Source organism: Vigna radiata, unplaced genomic scaffold (assembly GCF_000741045.1).
Source record: "Vigna radiata var. radiata cultivar VC1973A unplaced genomic scaffold, Vradiata_ver6 scaffold_158, whole genome shotgun sequence".
NCBI lineage: Eukaryota > Viridiplantae > Streptophyta > Magnoliopsida > Fabales > Fabaceae > Vigna > Vigna radiata.
The window spans coordinates 661,122-681,436 of record NW_014542914.1 but is presented as its reverse complement, the minus strand read 5'-3'; the positions used below and the strand labels follow the sequence as shown (position 1 = coordinate 681,436).

Genomic DNA, 20,315 nt, shown 5'->3' with positions numbered 1-20,315 from the left:
TCTTCTGGATCTAAATTTAGGAACTTCATTGCTGCAATTGCATGGCAGCAAGGGATCCCAGTAAGAAGTCATTTCCTGCACCTACAATCTTGGTTGTCCAGGTTAACTGCAAACTTGTTTGTAATCTGTGCATAATGCCTAACTTCAAAGAGTTTTTCTGCAGACCAACTTTCATGAAGCCATAAATGAATACAAGTTAAGAATTATTTGATCAATAACACCATTTTAATCACAATCCAACTACCATCAACCAATAGTGGGAAAGGAAATGCATACCTACGGATCCAATTTTTCGATAAATTGGACTCTTTTGTAAGTCTCTTTCTAATCTTGCGACAGATAACAAAGTCCATATTACATGTTTTTATTCTATTGGTTGCCCATCTTTCCATGAGGAAAACTCTAATTTCTTCAAGCATGGTTATAATGGGCTTTCCTCGTGCCTCAACAATCACACTATTAAAACCTTCACTCATGTTATTGGTTAATGTATCACAAACTGCTCTACCTGTAAATCTAGATCTTGACCAATATCTATTAGAAGAAATAGAAATTATTTTTATATACACTATACATGTCATCAATGTATTGTTAATGAACAAATAATACCTTGGCGGGATAGTAATTAGATATCTGTAAGCCTCTTCATTCACTTCCTTTATATTTAACATCTCTTTTTCCCAAGCTTGGGGATATGTACTTGCAGTAGCTTTCCACATTAGATTCTTCAACTTTTGGCCAAAAAACTTTTTCCTAAAATTTGCATACAAGTTTCGCATGCAAAATCTATGCTCTGCCTTAGGTAAAAGTTGTTCAATAGCTAGCAGCAAACCCTATTTGCAAAAAGGACGAAATGGAACAATATAAACGAAATCAGGGACCAATTTGAACATTTTAATCAAAAGAAGGGACCGACTACAATATGACTGATACAATTATACTTATGAAACAAAACATAAAAATGAATTTACCTTTTGTTGATCAGACATAAAAGTGCATGCATTGCATACTTCAGCACCCCCAAGATCTTCTATCAACAACTCTAAAAACCATGTCCAACTATCTTTGTTCTCTACTTCCACAATTGCGTATGCCAAAGGTAACATCTGGTCATTAGGATCTCTCCCAATAGCTGTTAATAAATCCCCCTTATACAATCCTTTCAGAAAACATCCATCCAAACCAATAAATGGCCTACAAGACACGAAGCTAAGCTTGCAAGCTTTCAAACAAACATAGAATCTCTTAAATATTGACTGACCACTTTCACTATCCACTTTAACTTGTATTATTGATCCATGGTCACATTTCAATAATTCATGTGCATAGTCATGAATTCTTTTGAACTGATTTTTAAAACTACTTTCAACTTTTTTAGGTGCCATTATCTTTGCCCTACAAGCTTTAGAAAGTGTGACATTGGTATTCCATTTCCTCAAAGCTTTTGAGCTTATTTCATTTATCTTCAAATTCGGATTTTATTGTAATGAATTATCTAATGTCTCACTCAACCACTTAGCATTTATCATTTTAATGTTGAATTGCCTACTGCAACTATGCTTATCCACTATTTTTCTCAATTGCCAAGTCCTACAACCTTCCATATAGCCACATTAAGCCATCCATGGACAACTCTTTTGGGCACCCAAACATCTCACTCGTACCCGTCTATTATCATTCTTAATAAACTTCAAATCTCTCCTACCGTGGACTGCATAACTTCTAACAACATCCATAAACTCATTTTTATCCCTAAATTTTGTTCCCACTTCCCACTTGTATTCAGACATACTCTTTTGCATAACAAAGGTCCCAAATAGACCACAACTTTGCCTTTCGTGACCACTATCCTCACTTCCACTTTCATCTGGACTGGCCAAAAACTCTGACTCCCACTCATCATCAGACAACCCTCTGTCATATGGGTTCTTCTGCCTATGTGCAATATCAACTGAATCCTCACTTCCACTTTCTTCATTTTCACTAACTTCCATTGATACAACCCCTTTTATATTGTCCTTAAGTACTTCATCAACATCCACTAATCCTTCATCCCCTTCTCCTTCATCAACATCCCGCTGTGCTTCATGCCCTTCTCCTTCATGACTATGCACATCCATTGCATCATCAAACACACTTGAAGTAAAATCTTCAACGTGTACTTCTTCCTCCACATGTACCTGTTGATCATCCATGTCCTCCTCCTCCAACTCTATTTCCTCCTCCTTCTCCCTCTGGACGTCATCATTTGTCTTATGCACCTCCCCTTCATCATTTCTCTTATGCATCTCCCTCTATTCATCCTCCAAGTGTACTTCCTCCTCCTCCTCATTATGGATGTCATCATTCAAATCCTCCCTACCTACATGGCTATCTTGTGTACTATCTAAAGCTCCTTCGTAGAGGAAAAGAACTTGGTCTTGTTGTTCACTTGGTTCTATTTCAACCAACTCGGGGTCATCATCTACACCGTGAACCACATACACGTTAACTTCCCCTAAATGCTTGGCAATGCCTACCATGTTCATTGCACTCTTGTCATCATCCAACTTAAGTAGAATATTATCAATGCAATAAAATATGTCAGTCACTTTAATATACCCCAATTCTTTAACAGCATCTACTGCTTCAAAATAACTCCATTTGTCAGGGTCCACACTCCAATATGTCTTTTCCCCACCAACATATTCAATAGGATATTGACATACTAGGGTCCCACCATGGTGGACCACAACATTAAACCTCTCCTCAGACATCCCAAACGCAAGCCTACAAAATAAACTTTATGGGCATGTGACCACTATATAAATGCTAAAAGTAAGTGTTAACATGTGACCACTATATCAAAGTAAAAAATCCAACAATACCTTCACAGAACCAATTATAATACATTACACGACAATGCCCTATATAAATTTCAAAAATTGTTACAAAATTTGTAACTTTTCCAAAATCTAACACTCAAACAAAATTTTCCAGGTTTTACCGTCTTCAACAAAAAACCTAGATAGTAAAGCCACAAAGCAGGGATTACGAACACAAACCTGATTTCGCAAATATGATTTCCCAAAGATGATTGCTTCCGATTGGAATAGCACGTCACTGGTGTGGAATCCCAAAGTTGTTCTTTTCATTCTCGCAAGTTTCACAAGTTTCCCTCCCAAACCACGATACAAATTCACAAATACTTAACTTTAATTTATTCCCAAAATAATAACCCTAATCAGAAATACAATTTAAAAAAATCCTAATTCCAACTGACAATGCCAGAAAGGACTCCAAGTCAGCAAATAAGTGACACCTCACAATGCAGTTGCATATCTGGACAGCTCGCCGTTAACAATTTAAATGGAGTTACTGAAAAGGACTTAATTGAACACCAAATACGTTCTTTGGAACCAAATTGAACACAAAAAAAAAAACATGAGGACCATTTAGAATTTTCCCAACCAAAACTGGGACCAAAAATGCTTTTGACCTTTTATTTATTTTGTAGGAAGTTTTATAATTAAAAAATGATTAAGTTTTAGAAAAGGGTTAAATGAAGAAAAAATACGATTAAATTTAATAAGAAAACTATTATTTGAAGAGTAAAATTAATAAAATAATCATTTTAATTTTAAAAAATAATTTAAAGAATAAAATTAGAAAAGATGTGAACACCAATCAGAGAAATCTCTTCTTTCTACAAATATATTTTTGATTTTTGATCGAAAGCAGTTTAATATTTTGTTTTTCAAGTTAAAATTTTGAAGAGTTGTTTGATTTTACTTATTTTGATAAAATGAACCCTGAAAAGGTGGCCCAATTGATTTAGAAGCAGTTGGTGTGAGTTGGGGGTGCGAAGATGAGATGAGCAAAGAATCAAGGTTGCTTCTTTATCCTCAGCAAACTACAAGAAAACTGGGCTTACTTCCTCCACACCCCTTCCTTCCACCAGCTCCAATCAAGACTACGCTTTCCCTTTCGCATTTCACACTTGCAAATAACGCTCACAATACATTCTTTGCTGCCTCACTCACACTTCATTCCCACTTTCTCTACAATCACAAGAGGAAGAAGCAACCTTTCATAATGGGAATGAACGGTGCTTCACACCACGACAACGTCGTTCTCAAGTCCCCAAATGACCGTCGTTTGTACCGCCTCCTCCATCTCCCCAACGGCCTCCGCGCTCTGCTCGTTCATGATCCCGAGATTTACCCAGAGGGGCCTCCCAAGCATGCTCCAGAGGAGGATGAGGTTGAGGAAGGAGAGGAAGATGAGGATGATGAAGAAGAGGAGGAGGAGGAAGATGATGATGATGATGAGGAGGAGGAGGAGGAAGATGATGATGAGGGTGATGGGGAAAAGGATGGGGTCAAGGGTGGTTGTGGGGCGGCTGCCCAGAGCAAAAAGGTTGCTTTTTTATTGTGTTATGCTTATTTTGGGAATGCCCATTTCGATTTTAGCTTCGGTTTACAGTGTGCTGCTGTTGTGGCTTTGTGGGTTGGTTGTTCTGGTGTAGATGGGATCTGGGTTCTGTGTGGAAATTTGGGGATGTGAGCGGTTATGCTCTATGTGATTTGGTTTATTGCTTTGGTGTTTTTGAATGTGAATGAATGAATTTTGTATTTTTGTTTTTTTGCAGGCTGCAGCAGCTATGTGTGTAGGAATGGGCAGCTTCTCCGACCCGAATGAAGCTCAGGGACTAGCACACTTTTTAGGTTTGGATATTTTCCCCATTTAGGTATTGTTTGGATAAACTTGTTCCTAAGTGCTTATATGAGAAGGAACTGGGAAGGTACAATGAATTAAACTGTTTTCATAAGTTAGAATCAACTTATGTATCGAGGCTTTTTATAAAAGCTCTCTTATCGAATACCTATGCAAACTAAAGTGTATAAGTTGGCTTTTACTTAAGTTTAATTCATTTTACTTGTCTTATTCTTTTATAAGTGTTTATTGGGAAGTTTATACAAATAGGACCTTAATTTGTTTTCCTATCTTGATTTATACTTGTGTGGCCTTTTTTAGATATCCTGGATTAAAATTGAGAATTTGACGTATTTGATTTGCAGAACACATGCTCTTCATGGGGAGTGAAGAATTTCCAGATGAAAATGAGGTCTGTTTGGCTATGTGATGTGCGGATTATTCATGTCTGTTTGAAAGTGATTGAATTCTTATGTACTATTGAGAAAACAATTTATCTATAACATGTTTGCTTTGGTTTAGAAGCATGATGTAAGCAAGTGAAAACCTGAACCTGAAGATGTGCTGTTATGACATGATAGTACTTAGCATGCCTCTTATTGTTTTTTCCTTTGTCATATGTGTGCCTGAGTTCAACTTCAGGAATATTACCTGTCTTCAATAAAGAAAATTTTCACTATGTGAAGCCTTCGATGGAAATGTATTACATGTTTCCTGACTTCATGTTATGTTGGATTTTGTAGTTATGTAAGCATTCTTGCATTCTTTCACTGAATGTCACACTGCCACCAGAATGTCTTTCTTAAATTTTCAACTTTTTGTATAGCCACTGATAGGTTAAATGATAAATTTCTGTATCCTTTTACTATTATTAACTATCATAGTTGTAATATAAGTGGATCTTCACTTCTTCTGTGTCAGATTCCACATTGTGGTTTTGTACCCAGTTTAGCTAAGTCGTAATCCCAACTGATTCTCCATCCTATTCTCTGATGAAACTTAAAATTAATTAAGATAGATTAGATTAATTTCTTTGTATCCATGGTATGAATTTTCTCACTTTTCTGAGGTTGATTGTATTCCTGCTCTATATGCTAGAAGCATAACATAAGTTAATTGGCGTAGGGTTTGACACTCTTTTTATTGTTAGTATGATAGCTATTTGTCCAAGCATGGTGGCTCATCAAATGCATACACAGAAACGGAATACACCTGCTACCATTTTGAAGTGAAACGAGAATTTCTGAAGGGTGCCTTGAAAAGGTAAACTCTTCTGTTTGGTGGTTTTACTCATTACTTATTACAGATAGGTTCTGCTTTCTACTTTTGCGTCTGCATTGCATTTAACTTCTGTCTTTTGTCGCGGATTACTAATATAAATATGTATAGTGTGTGATGATCATGCATATTTTGGAGCATTTTAACTACTGCAGTTGAGTAGAAGTAATTGTTTTGCAAATATTTGTCTGCTCATCAGATTACCAGCCAGTAGCCATGTGTTGTATTGTAAAATGTAAAACATAATTAGCATATGTTGTACAGCATAAAACACTTTTTAGATCGTTAATTCAGCAAAATTAGTCCCATCCTATGTCTTTGTTATGTTTAGTTATATTAGTGTTTGGTGAAATACAAGACCAATAGATCATTAATCCAGTGTATTTGATTGTAAGTATTAATTATTTAATAATCTCAATATCCGTTGGGGAATCATGCATCATAAATGATCTGTTGGAATATTTTAATTATCAGAGTTTGTTGTTGGCTACATATCATTATTGTGCTAAATTTCTGTTGAGCCTTTTTATTGGTTTCTTTCATCATCAGATTTTCTCAGTTCTTTATTTCACCTCTTGTAAAGATGGAGGCAATGGAGCGAGAAGTACTTGCAGTAGATTCAGGTGGATTTTTTTTTTTATTTATTTAAATAAAGAACTTTAGAAAGTGCTCCAACTTTCTTATCTTCTAGTTTGCTGATGAAATGTGCTTTTGGCTTACAATCATATACCATAATGGTGTGTTCATAGAATTCAACCAGGTTTTACAAAGTGATGCATGCCGTCTTCAACAACTTCAGTGCCACACTTCTACTCATAATCATCCTTTAAATAGATTCTTTTGGGGTATGTTGGATTTTCTCAATCCATCTGTTGATCAATTAGCTTTTCAGCTAATTTTGTTTGCTAAAGCTATTTGACAATAATAAACTATTTTATTTCCTTTTCACATACATGAAGGGAATAAAAAGAGCTTGGTTGATGCAATGGAGAAGGGTATTAATTTGCGGGAGCAAATATTGAAATTATATGGGGATTATTACCATGGTGGATTGATGAAGCTTGTAGTTATTGGTGGAGGTGAGGTTCAATTTCACTATTTTGTGTATTATTATTCTATTTATTTAGAACCAAGAAGTTTTATAAAGTTTCTGATAGTAATATTTAGGTCCAAGCAATAGTGTGTCTACTGTTTCCTAAGGTGGCTTAACATGGGACGGTCTCTATCTTTTGTCACACATGTGGCTAATTGGAAAGTAGAGCAAACTAACAAAAGGTTGTATGTAGGGCAGAGATAAAAATGTACCAAGGACTTCTTCTAGTATGGCAAATACTAATAGGTGGGCAATACATTCGGAGAGTAGCTAGTCAAGTTGCATCCTGTTGATGTTGAAAACATTTTCTTTTATTTTCTGTTTTCTGATATTGAATAGTTACACCTGTAGCCAATGATTGTCAAATTAGTATTTAGAATGTAAATAAATTTTTTGATCCACTATTTGTATCAGATTATTGATTATAATGGCTCTAGCCAAGGCTCACTAGTAGGTCCAAAATTAATATAGGGCAGTATGATTTGACTAATATTTTATAAATAACAGAGTCTCTCGATGTGCTTGAGAGTTGGGTTGTGGAACTGTTTGGGGCTGTCAAAAAAGGTCAAGCAAACCCCGTGTTCTCAGTGGAAGGTCCCATCTGGAAATCTGGTAAAGTTTACCGCCTAGAAGCTGTCAAAGATGTCCATATCCTTGACTTATCATGGACGCTGCCCTGTCTACATCAAGAGTATTTAAAGAAGCCAGAGGATTATTTAGCTCATCTCCTCGGGCATGGTAAGATTTCTCATTCTGGATAAATCCTAAAGAATTGAATGATAATTTTCATGTATCTATTATCATGCATTTTTATGCATCATCTTGTATATCTCTTTTTCAAATTAATATGATACACTTTCATGTCAATTGACATTGGAGAGTTTATCTTCTCTAGCATTGCTCTCCATTGTTTTCTTTCGGTATTTCAAAATTGTCTAAAGTTTCCTGCACAGTAACTGCCAGTTATCATGTTTTTGTTGATAAAAATAGCAAGATAGATTTTATTTCTCAAACAGCCACACGGTTTCTTCCCTGCCTGCCTGCTGATTCTTTTTGTTTTTTAAATACTTTTGTCCCAACTTAAAATGCTTGATAAACTTCTGAAACATCATTTTGTATAGAATACTCTCTTTCATGGATAACAGTAATATACATTGTAGATTCATATGCACTAACTATTTCACATTTAAATCTAAAATTTCAAGATTGAAAGTTTTATGTGGGATTTTCATTAACACTAGCTTAATTAACCTTTCAGAAGGCAGAGGAAGTTTGCTCTCCTTTCTCAAGAGCAGAGGGTGGGCTACTTCTCTATCTGCAGGTGTTGGGGATGATGGCATTTATCGGTCATCTATAGCTTATGTCTTTGTCATGTCCATACACCTCACTGACTCTGGTATAGAAAAGGTAATCTCATTTTGTTAACTTCTAGAGGCACATCAGATGGAAAGTGTGTAACTTTGTGTTTATAGTGAGCCATCACTTGTCAAGTTGTAAAGTTAACTTTTATTCCACTTCCCAGATCTTTGACATCATTGGCTTTGTCTATCAATACCTTAAGTTATTGCGTCAAGATTCACCCCAAGAATGGATATTTAAGGAACTTCAAAGTATTGGCAACATGGATTTCAGATTTGTTGAAGAGCAACCTCAGGATGATTATGCTGCTGAGCTTGCAGGTTTCTAAATTTTTTTCTTGGTAGTATAGTCAAACTTTTTTCTGGTATGAATTTTTCTTAATGCTCGGGCCTTTTGAAAATTGTGGTGCTTGAAATGATGCAGTTTTGGTACAAGAACATACTTGAAAGAGTATATGCGAGGAAAATAGATTGAGAGATCATAACTTAGATATCCCTATTGATTCAGATTCACACACACACTTAAGGATAAATGTCTTACAACAGAAGCTGAAGGACAGAGAAAGGAATTTGCCCCAAGATTCTAGATTACAAATAGATACAAAGCAAACAGTTTTTTCTCAGAAGATAACTTTTTCTCTCATGCTGGAACATACATTTATCTGTTGCAATCTTTGAACATATAAATCGAATCTGAGTTCCTCTTAGGGATTTTGTCAAAATGAGTTGAAAAAATAAGATTGATTTATTATTCTCAATCATTTAAAAATACATTTTGATACCCTCTATTTGTAATAATCTAATTCTCCTAAAAAGGGAAATAGGGAAACTAGGAAAGTAAAATAAAATAAATCTATTTTCTCTAATTAGGAAGATTCTAAAGATATTATCTCAAATTACAACACTCTCCCTCAAGTTGGATCATACAAGATTGTATGAACCAAGCTTGAAATAGACAAACTCAATCAGAGATAATGTCAATAAACCAAATTGTACACACAAACAAGTGTAGCCCAAGAGACTCCTCAGCATCATATAGAGAATAATGGACAACAATGAACAACTGGGAACTTGCACCACGAAACTTCAACTTGGACAGCAATGGACAAGAGTGAACTGGCACCATGAAACTGACAATAATGGACAAGAGAGATTTCCATTAACCATGGATGATGACTTGCAGCAACAAACTGCAAGAATGGATGAAGGCCTGTAGTGGTGAACCGCAACAAATTGCTGGGACTAGATTGCCATCAATAGTGGCGAACAACAACAAAGCTTCAAGAACTTGATTTCCATGAGTAACATATGGGAGGCCTTCAAAGGTTAACAGTCACAAACCTATAGGGACTTAACCACCCTAAACAGCAACAAACCTTCAGGGACTTCACTGCCTTGAGTAGCAACAAACCTTCAAGGACTTAACTGCCCTAAGTAACAACAAACCTTCTGGGACTTAACTGCCCTGAGTAGCAACAAACCTTTAGGGACTTAACTGTCTTGAATATATGGGAGGCCTTTAGGAAACAACTGTCTTGCAGAGGCTAATAGCAACAGACCTGTAGGGACTACACTATCCTACAGCGGCAGGAACTTTCTCCTCCTCACGACTGAACGGCAGGACGTGAAGGTGGAAGAACTGGTGAGAACTGATCCGTACGAGACTTGTCTAGGACAATTAGCTGGACTACCCATTGAAGTATAAAGACATAGGTTGAAGAAGAGACTTTTAGGGGCTGCTGGCGGCCATGGCGGCCGGCCGCCGACGGACAGCAAAGACAGCGGAAGTGGATTAGACAAGCTCTGATACCAAATTGAAAAAATAAGACTGATTTATTATTTTCAATCATTTAAAAATACATTCTGATACCCTCTATTTGTAATAATCTAATTCTCCTAAAAAGGGAAATAGGAAAACTAGGAAAATAAAATAAAATAAAAGATTATATATCTATTTCTTCTAATTAGGAAGATTATAAAGATATTATCTCAAATTACAACAAAATGTCTGCAAGTTGATCATTGGGGCCAACAAACTCAGGGGCTATTTCCTTGGGCAACAACTTTTCTCTAGTAAAATGTATTCAATTTCTATATGTTTTGTTCACTCATGAAACACATGGTTGGAAGCAATGTGAAGAGTTGCTTGATTATCACAATACATCCATATTTGTTGAATTTCACATGACCTCAAGTGGTCTGAGCCATCTTTCAAAAAGATTTACATGTTTTGAATGCTTTGAGGGTCCCTAATATATTAGGTTCCATAGATTGCCAAAGCAAAGCAAAGCACAAAGTTTGATGTCCAACTTATTCCCTTGTTCAACACTTAATGATATTTCACTGTGATCTTTTTCACTATGATCTTTTTCCAAGGGATTATGAAAACCTTGGCCAAGAAACCAAAGTTCAATAGAAGCATACCAAGATAAATAATTTTTACCATTAAGTTTTTCCAAAGTAATTGTTGGACTCAGAAACAAGTGGGCTGGTCCAATAGATAGATGTTCCATAGCGCCAACAGAAACCAAAATCCCATAAGAGGAGAAAAATCCTCTAGGGATTCGATCTGAATAGGAATAGAAGAATTCGACGAAACTGCTAGTGATGGCATGATGGTGTTCCGGTGACAGGAAGGCAGCAAGTGGGCTAAGTGCGCCTAACTGAGCAGCCCAGAGAAGCAATGTGTGATGGAGCATGAGAGCACTAGCCTTTGTAACCAATCAGGTTGGGTATCCCTTGGAGAGATGCTTCAAATTCAGTGGTTGCCGGAGAAAAAGGTGGAGTCCTGTGATGGTGGCAGAAGATGTTTTCTTGTCAGACAATACAGGCAGAGATCCAAATCATTGCTTTTTTGAGTAGAATATGACGTTAATTTATGTAGGATGTTTCTTGTAAAAGGATAGAAACACAATGTTTTTATATACATAGGAGTTAATTGAAGAACTCAACTGGTCTATAGTATTTTGATAATCATGAACATGAAAAAAGGCTAACATACATAGAGATGAAAGGAATACTAGTCATTTAGAATCTTTAGCAAAAACTGAAGATCTATTTGTTATGCTCTCAACTCAATTATATGAAAGGTCTGCTGGTCCTTTCATTTTCTGGCTGTTTCCCTTATGTAGGTATTATTGCTATTTAGAAATATGATATAATGTTTTTACAAATTTATTGCCCTTATTGATTTATTCATTTTAATTCTGCAGAAAATATGCATTTTTATCCACCTGAGCATGTCATTTATGGTGAATATGTGTACAAGACTTGGGATGAACAATTGTTAAAACAAGTTCTTGGTTTCTTCATTCCTGAAAACATGAGGGTGGATGTTGTTTCAAAGTCTTTCCTCAAGTCAGAAGGTGAGTTCTTTCTTCTCCTTTATCTAATTAGCAATTGCTTGTTGGCTTTTTCTCTTTTGCCTGTATCCTTGATAACATTGATTGGCATATGTCTAGGCCATTGACTTTTGCCTATCATTATGCTTTTAAATAATCCTTATTCAATAATGGGGATTGAGGGTGGGGTTCTTTTCCATGATGTTTATTTTGTTTCTACTATATCTGCCTGTTGCTTTGAAATATTAGAAAATAATGACCATTATTTCACTGCTCAAAGATTAGTTCTGGAAGTTATATTTTCACCAAGACAATTGGAAATTTTGAATTTTTTTTTTCAGATTTCCAAAATGAACCTTGGTTTGGTTCACGTTACGTGGAAGAAGATATTTCTCAAAAGATGATGGAGTTGTGGAGAAATCCTCCAGAAATTGATGCCTCGCTTCATCTTCCTTCCAAGAACGAGTTTATTCCAAGTGACTTTTCTATTCGTGCTAGTGACACATGTGCTGACGATTTTTCAAATTCAACTTCTCCTAGATGTATAGTTGATGAAGCATTGATAAAATTCTGGTACAAGCCTGATTGCACTTTCAAAGTTCCTCGTGCCAATACGTATTTTCGAATCAGCATGAAGGGTGGATATGCCGGCGTGAAGAGTTGTGTATTATCTGAATTGTTCATTCACCTTCTGAAAGATGAGTTGAATGAAATCACATACCAGGTTAATGATCTATTTATTTACAAGAAACAACAGGCAATAAAGGAGGATGGAAAATTCACCTAAAACATGATAGAAGTACAAAACATAGAAACAAAAGACAACTTGGGCTTAGATACTGTTTTTCTATCAAGTATATACACATACACACACATACATATATGCATATACATGTATATACATACATATATATTACAGAAAGATAAGTACATCTTAAAAAAATGCTCTCATTTTTCACTAGATTCTTCACCATATATAGATTATCCTGTAAATGTTTCTGGAGGTCTTCTTAAACTAATCATCAAACCAGATAACCATTAACTGCATAAAAATGCTCCCATAAATATATTTTTGGAAACAAATGAGCATTCAAGAATACCTATATAACATTCTAGAGCTCACTTTTTATTCTTTTCCTATAGATTGAAATTTGGTTTAATTTTCATTTGATTAAAGTATATTGCCCCAAGAAACTGACCTGATATTACTTATAGGAAATATATGACAAAATGATCTTGTTAAATATCTTCAATGTGAATACATGAGATTTGAAGGTGCTTAAACCCTTGTGTAGTATCACCAATGTTGTGTTTCTCTTTCATTGTAATAATGTTAAATAAAGTAACAGTATAAAGCTTTAGTATTGAACACTAATTAAAACCCTTCTTTAGTATTCCTTAAATAAAGTATGCATATACCACAAGTCATTCAATAGAGAACAGTACTTTAGGGTTGGGGCTATTCACGCCCCAACCAACTTCTTCAAATTGTAGTTTCCTTCATTGAATATTTGATTGCAATTTAAGAAATTGCACTTATAAGTGATGCAGGTTATGCCAATAGTCCCATCCTATTTTAGATATTTTTTGTAAACAAGCTTTTGTCTGTGGATGCAGGCTAGTGTTGCCAAGCTAGAAACTTATGTCAATTATGTTGGCGACATGCTTGAGCTGAAGGTCTATGGTTTCAACGAGAAGCTTCCTGTTCTGTTATCTAAATTCTTTTCAGTAGCTAAATCTTTCGTGCCAACTGATGATCGGTTTAAGGTATGCAATATGTTGCTTTTTATTTTTATTTTTTTCAGTGTTAACCATATTTTAATTTTTCTTCATTCTGTCTTTGCTTGTCATGAACCACTGATTATCTGAACAGGTCATAAAAGAAGATATGAAGAGAACTTTAAAGAACTCCAACATGAAGCCACTAAGCCATTCAACATATTTGAGATTGCAAGTTTTGTGTGAGAGCTTCTATGACGTTGATGAGAAGCTGCATTATCTAAATGATTTGTGTCTTGATGATCTGAAGGCATTTGTCCCTGGACTTCTCTCCCAGGTTGATATAAAATATATTTAGTATTAATATTAGTATTTTCTATTATACTTTTTTTCAGATTTTGTTGTCTTTTAAATTCCAATTATGATGGATGATGACGAGTGAGCAACATGCATCATTGCACCTGAGTGTGTTGTGCCAACTACCAACCAAGGGGTACATGATTGAGTAATTGTTATTGTGCTTGTAACTTTATTGTTTGTGCTACCAAAATTGCTCCCTATTTTGACCTTAATGTGCATGTAGAAGTCCCATGCCCTAGGTTGTAACACTAACAACTGCAAGAAAGCAACTACTACTCCTTTATATTTGTCATATATTGTTGGTTTTTAATTGATTTTTAAATGAGTTATATTGTGAATATGATAAGTCAACATAGGTTAATTGTAGGATTTTATGGTTTGTTGAGTTCTGTCTTTTGTAGTTGTGATGTTGGAGATTTATTCTTTTATATCTTAATATGGTACAGTTATATGTGGAGGGCCTATGTCATGGAAATCTTTCGAAAGAAGAAGCAATTGGCATATCAAATATACTTAAGACGAATTTTCCTGTAAATCCACTCCCGACTGAGTTGAGGCATGCTGAGCGGGTTATTTGCCTGCCATCTGGTGCCAATTTAGTTAGAGATGTCAGTGTGAAGAATAAGTCAGAAAGGAACTCTGTGGCTGAGGTAATTTTAGTTAGATTGGTTGTTTTTTTCACCATGTGTTTCGTAGATATTTATTTTCTGTCCCTGACAAATTGTTGTTCTTCTTACTTCAGTTTTGGTTTTTATGCAGCTTTATTTTCAATTTGAGCAAGATTTTGGTTTGGGGTCAATCAAATTGAAAGCTTTGATTGATCTTTTTGAGGAAATCGTGGAGGAGCCATTTTTTAATCAGCTGAGGTGACAATCTATTGCTCAGTTTCGTGTATTTGACTTCTGATATTTATTAACGACCATAGGTCCTCTCTTCTCATATTCTCATATTCTCAGAATGACAATTTGTTACCCATCTTCTCAGTGCAAAATGAACTTGTACTTGCATTTATGTGAGCAAGCTACTCTAATTGTTGATATTTCTTAAACTCAAATTGTTGTAAACTAGCTCAGAGCATAGGTTACTGACTATGCTTGTGTTGAGATTGCTGTTTCTTTATCTTTCTTTTGTCAATCCTGCCTATTTTGTCTCTTTGAGGACTAAAATTCATATATCTGGATACAGGACAAAAGAGCAGCTTGGTTATAATGTTGAGTGCAGCCCTAGAGTAACATACCGTGTCTTTGGGTTTTGTTTCTGCATTCAGTCATCTGAGTACAACCCAGTTTACTTGCAAGGTAGAATTGACAACTTCTTAAATGGCCTGGAAGAATTGTTGGTAAGAGTTCCTCATTCCTTCAACCTTCACGTTCTTAGGCTATCTGCTTCCTTGTGAGATGCAATAAGGCTAACATGACTTGGGTTCTTAAGAAGTTATAATAGGCCAACCCTACTATTACTGAGAAAGATGGAAAATGGATGCAAATAGTAAAATGCTTTGAATTTGTCATCAAAAACTTGTTCCAAACAGTTTTTAATAACGTCTAAGGAGTCTATTTTGGCAAGAGCTTTAAAATATAAACTATTAGCTGCTTCAATTTAACAGCACTGTTGGCCTCATATTAACAGGATAGCTCTTTTACTGCCATTTACATTGGATGTACTTATTTTACCTCAGGGTTTTCTGTTTCTGACTTGATTTGTGGATTTTTGTCTAAAAGATCTATCGAAGTGTTTATTTTCTGAATGAAGACTTATGTTTTGGAGAAATATATTGGGATTGCAGGATGGACTGGAGGGTGATTCCTTTGAGAATTACAAGAGCGGGTTAATGGCAAAGCTGCTAGAGAAAGATCCTTCACTCACATATGAAAGCAATAGATTATGGAACCAAATTGTTGATAAAAGGTACTTACATATTTTGTGGTCTAGACGACAGTGTTAGGCTTTAGTTATTAAAGTTGTCACTTATTGAAGTCTGGTAACCAGCAGCCTCTTATTCCATGTGGCTCAGCTGTTTGATATCTTTTATGTACATATTTATGCTGTCTTTTTACTACTGAATCCATCTTGGTAAAGCAGGAGCAACTTCTGCCAAGTCATGATATAGAGTTTAAGGAATAAAAGGGCTTATGGGAAATATCATTATTAGCTGCATTTTGTTGCTACAATGATGGTTTATGTGACTATAAACATTATGTTTTTCAGGTATATCTTCGATTTCTCAATGAAGGAAGCGGAAGAATTGAAGAACATAACCAAGCATGATGTTGTTGAATGGTACAAGACTTACTTTAAACCGTCATCTCCGAAGTGTCGGCGTCTACTCATTCGGGTATGGGGTTGCAACACAGACTTGAAAGTGGCTGAAGCACCACCAGAATCTGTGCAGGTCATTACAGATGCAGCAGCTTTTAAGAAGCAATCCAAGTTTTATCCAAGTTTTTGTTAACTTTAGAAATATAGTGTTCAATTGTTGGAAGCTAAACAATAGAGTCTTTATTTCTCATTTAGTGGTTGTAGACTCGAGGGGTGCCATTGATATACTTAAAATGAAACTAAGTTTATGCAGAAGTTAAAGGAGGGGAATACAAAATGTGTTACTGGAATCAGATTTGTTTATGTACATTACATTTATTTGAGAAAATATTAATTTTATCAACAAGTTATTTTAGTCCATTGACTATACATTTGTCCTTTGTATATTTGTTTACTTGCACTCTTTAAATGACTTTCTCTTTTAGGCTATATTGGTGTGTTTTCTCTTAAAAGCCATTTTAAGGGTTAAACCAAAAGCTTTAGAACTAGAAATTCTTTGGAAGGAGGAAGAGAGCAGAGAGCAGGGAAGGAGAGAATGGTGAGATAAAATGTTTTTGTTTTTTTCTTGACAAAAGGTAGTGAAATATAGAAAATCTTACTCTGATGGAACACGATGTTGAGTAGAAATTTCATGTTTGTTGAGTTAGTTCCTACATTTTAACAATAATGTGTATGCCTTGTTCAAAAATTGTACTTATTGTGAATAGTCAAAAGTATGCTTACTTATAACCATGCAAAACTTCTTGTATTACGTTACAGACAAATCGAAAATAGTTTTGTTTTACAAATGTAATTCAAATTTGTTAAAAATTGGTGATTTTTTTTGTTTTCAGAAATAATAAACTGAACCATCAAATGTGAAGATAATATGCATGCATTACTCAATTAAAAAAAAAAAACATACACTAAAGAAACCAAAATAAAAACATAGTTCGAAGAAAGACATTAAACTAAGAATTGCTAATTCAAATGAGAAAAACCATAGAAACTCTCTTTAAAGGAAACATGGTTTTGGCCGAAGACTTTTTAGACATTAACATCTGCAAAGGATTCCATGAATCAATATTGGTTCTGAATGGTGTCTATCCTGTTCTCTAGCCCTTGAACATGATGCATGTGTCCACGTTCTCCTCCATTTTCAGTCACTGGTTCCCCTTCTTGGATTTGGATCATAGTCATCTTCTTTTTTATTTCATTCAGGTTCTGATCAATCAGCCATGAGAGATCATTCAAATCTATCAAACTAGGATTGTCAAAAACCCTCCCAACATTCAAGTACTGAAACATAAGATGAGTCATTTCTTTCTTCCTGTTATCATTCCTTTGTCTTGTCAACTGCTGTTGGCCTTTGATGATTATTTGCTTCAACAAGCTCTCCTGATTCAACATCTTTCTGCATTGTTTCTGCTCAGACATTTCCATGAACTTGGAAAGCACCCTTTGTACTTCTGGCTCAGATGGCCAAACCTCTGGCTGAGGATCATTTGGAGAATAGATTATGGCACATGCCTCAATCCCACAAAGGGTGCTAATTTCATTCATTTTCTTAATCAAACCTGTTAATAAAACATATGAAGAAATTAAAAGTGATGTGAATTCTGTTGGGACTATCGAGGAGGGAGTTCACCGGAAAGACAGAATACCAAATGAGATCTAAGTTCAGCCACGTAAGAGATTGATACCAATCTTTATCCAAAACTGTAAAGTTATGGGTCTTTCACTATATAGTGTTCTATTTTCTCATTTCTATCCAATATGGGACTTGAACTCAGACTTAAATTCTCAACAAATTATGTATGTCTATATGTGTGTATGTATATGTATGTATATCATATATATTTCAAGAAGAGAAATATATCAAACAATAAAATAAAATAAAACTCTTTATAAACTAATTTATAGAATATTTCTCATATAGATGAAATAAAGTTAACAATAATAGTTTATTTCTGAAGAGAAATAGAAATCAACCACTAACCATGTTTCCTTTTCTTTAAGGTTGTCTTTCTCTTTGAGTCATTGGTGATGTATGTCAGATCCAACTTCTTTCTGGCCATAACAGTGATCAGAAGAGAGTTCTCAAAATACTGCTAATGTGAAGTGCTTTTCTCAGTTTCACTCTCTTGCTGTTTATATAAGCATATTTAAGATGCAAGTATATTCAAATTAGGGAAAGCTTAGTAGGTGCATCAATAGAAAATCTCAATTACCAAATACATTTACGAAAAAAAAATCATAATTAAATTCATGTACAATGAACAATTAGAGAGATTTCACAGATTAAAATAGTGATTACAATGAATGTAATGATTATTTTTAAAAAGGTATAAACTAACTTATGTTTTTATAAAAATACACTTTTAAAAACAACTAATTTTTATGATGAGTTATTAAATGTAGTTTTTTAATCAGATTTTAGATATTCTTTTTTAAAAGCCGATAGAAAATAACAAAAATAAAAAAAATAAAAGTAATTCTTTAATTTTATTTTATTTTTGTATAAAAAAAACTTCTAAGTGGATCTAAAAAAGCTACCATTTCTGGATGATAAACAAAAATTGGGATTTTCATGTTTATATATTGAGGATAAGTGAAAAGATTTTGGTCAATCTTGTGTTATACTTGAGGAGTGAAATTCTTGATATTTAGAAATTATATTTGATAATAATTAATTGAAGTAGCCTTATTTAAAGGAAAAAAATATTTTATCGTGATTTCTTTTTAATTATATAACTAAAACGTAAACCCATTATGAAAAGGAAAAAATGGTGAACTGTGTAAAACTGATTAAAACGTGTATATTAAAATAAGATTTAATACTCTTTTCATCTTATTATTACAAAAACTTTCTATAGTTGAAAGATACTTCAATAAATAATTTGCTTTTTAGGTGTGTATTAAAATATTCTAAAAAAATCCATTCATATATTCAAAAGTGGATAAATTATTATTTAAATATGAAGTCGCAATACTATAAATCTTAAATCATCATTAATTATTTAATAAAAAATTGAAAATGTATCAATTATCTATTTATCCAATGCACTGAATATGTATTATTCACTTTTAATTACATTTATATGGGAATTTCTCATACAATTGTTGGGTAGATCATCCACAGTATCAAGCACAATGTCACCAACAAAAACCGGTTTTTAGTTAAACCATGTAGTTCTTTTATTATTTTATTAATTGTGCTATTTATTAATTACAAAATTAATTATCATTATATTTTTAAATGGTAAGAAATATTTTAATTTAAGAAAAACTAAATTAATTAATAAAAACATATTTGATATGATATGTTTATTTGTATTTATTTTGGTTTTAGTTTTTGAAATACTTAACCATCTATATGAAACAAATTTGATATGGAGTCCAGGAGATAAGTAGAATATAACGAAAGAAAATAATAAGAAATATTTAAACCAAAACTTTTAATTTATTAAATATTTAATTTTAAAAAATTATTAAATACTTAAAATTAAAAAGGCTTAATAGCTATTTTGGTCCCTATTTTTGTTTGGTTTGTTCATTTTGGTCCTCATTTTTTTTTGTTCAATTTGGTCCTAAAGGTTGTAAAATCTGTTCAATTTGGTCCTTTTTTGAAACGACGTCTAAATACTTAACGGCAAACAGTACACCTGTGCACTATAGTGACGATTTGGCACAGGACTGCCTACGTGGATGATCTTCAGCACAGTTATGTGGACCTAATTAAAATAAAATTGAAATTAGGGGTTTTTATTAGGGTTTTCGAATGAAATTAAATTAAGGGTTTTCGAATCAAATTTCCCCAATTTGAAGCATAGTGTGGAACACTGGGAAGAAGAACACTAACGTGTGGCTGAAATCGAAAGCGTTCATCATTGACACAGTGAGGTATTGAGTACTATTGTCGTAATCTAAGGTTAGTGCTCTGCCATTCTTGTGTCTGATTCTGTTGAACAGAGCTTTTTCTGTATAATATAATTTTTTTGGTTTGAAATTTGTGCGAACTGTTGATAAATTGGTTTGAAATTTGTGCGAACAGTGTTTATGTTGATTGTTTATGTTGATTAATTGGTAAATGTCAGTTTTTTATGTTGATTGTTTATTGTTTATGGTTTCCATAGTGGTCCCATTTACGGGTTTAGTGCGAACATAGAAGTC

The 20,315-nt window shown here is 34.1% G+C and overlaps 2 protein-coding genes across 2 annotated transcripts; one reads left to right on the top strand and one right to left on the bottom strand.

Annotated features, from left to right (window-relative positions):
- Positions 1-3,816: 3,816 nt before the first annotated feature.
- LOC106752493 (nardilysin-like) lies at positions 3,817-16,530 on the top strand. Its single transcript, XM_014634186.2, has 19 exons — positions 3,817-4,398; positions 4,631-4,706; positions 5,061-5,107; positions 5,846-5,958; positions 6,523-6,596; positions 6,723-6,818; positions 6,933-7,052; positions 7,574-7,804; positions 8,325-8,473; positions 8,589-8,745; positions 11,637-11,789; positions 12,107-12,489; positions 13,383-13,532; positions 13,639-13,821; positions 14,291-14,494; positions 14,604-14,710; positions 15,030-15,183; positions 15,631-15,752; positions 16,053-16,530. The coding sequence occupies exons 1-19, from the start codon at positions 3,853-3,855 to the stop codon at positions 16,294-16,296; spliced, it is 3,309 nt and encodes a 1,102-aa protein (XP_014489672.1). The 5' UTR covers positions 3,817-3,852; the 3' UTR covers positions 16,297-16,530.
- A 546-nt stretch (positions 16,531-17,076) lies between these two features.
- On the bottom strand, positions 17,077-18,000 carry LOC106752446 (agamous-like MADS-box protein AGL80). The gene has a single exon (XM_022777139.1). The coding sequence runs from the start codon at positions 17,703-17,705 to the stop codon at positions 17,223-17,225; it is 483 nt and encodes a 160-aa protein (XP_022632860.1). The 5' UTR covers positions 17,706-18,000; the 3' UTR covers positions 17,077-17,222.
- Between the last annotated feature and the right edge of the window lie 2,315 nt (positions 18,001-20,315).

Excerpts from the sequence above, each read along its gene's own strand:
- LOC106752446 (XM_022777139.1), bottom strand. The coding sequence starts at position 17,705 with ATGAATGAAATTAGCACCCTTTGTGGGATTGAGGCATGTGCCATAATC.
- LOC106752493 (XM_014634186.2), top strand. The coding sequence starts at position 3,853 with ATGAGCAAAGAATCAAGGTTGCTTCTTTATCCTCAGCAAACTACAAGA. Across the intron at positions 14,495-14,603 it reads AAAGGAACTCTGTGGCTGAG|CTTTATTTTCAATTTGAGCA; the intron begins GTAATTTTAGTT and ends GTTTTTATGCAG. Across the intron at positions 14,711-15,029 it reads CCATTTTTTAATCAGCTGAG|GACAAAAGAGCAGCTTGGTT; the intron begins GTGACAATCTAT and ends ATCTGGATACAG.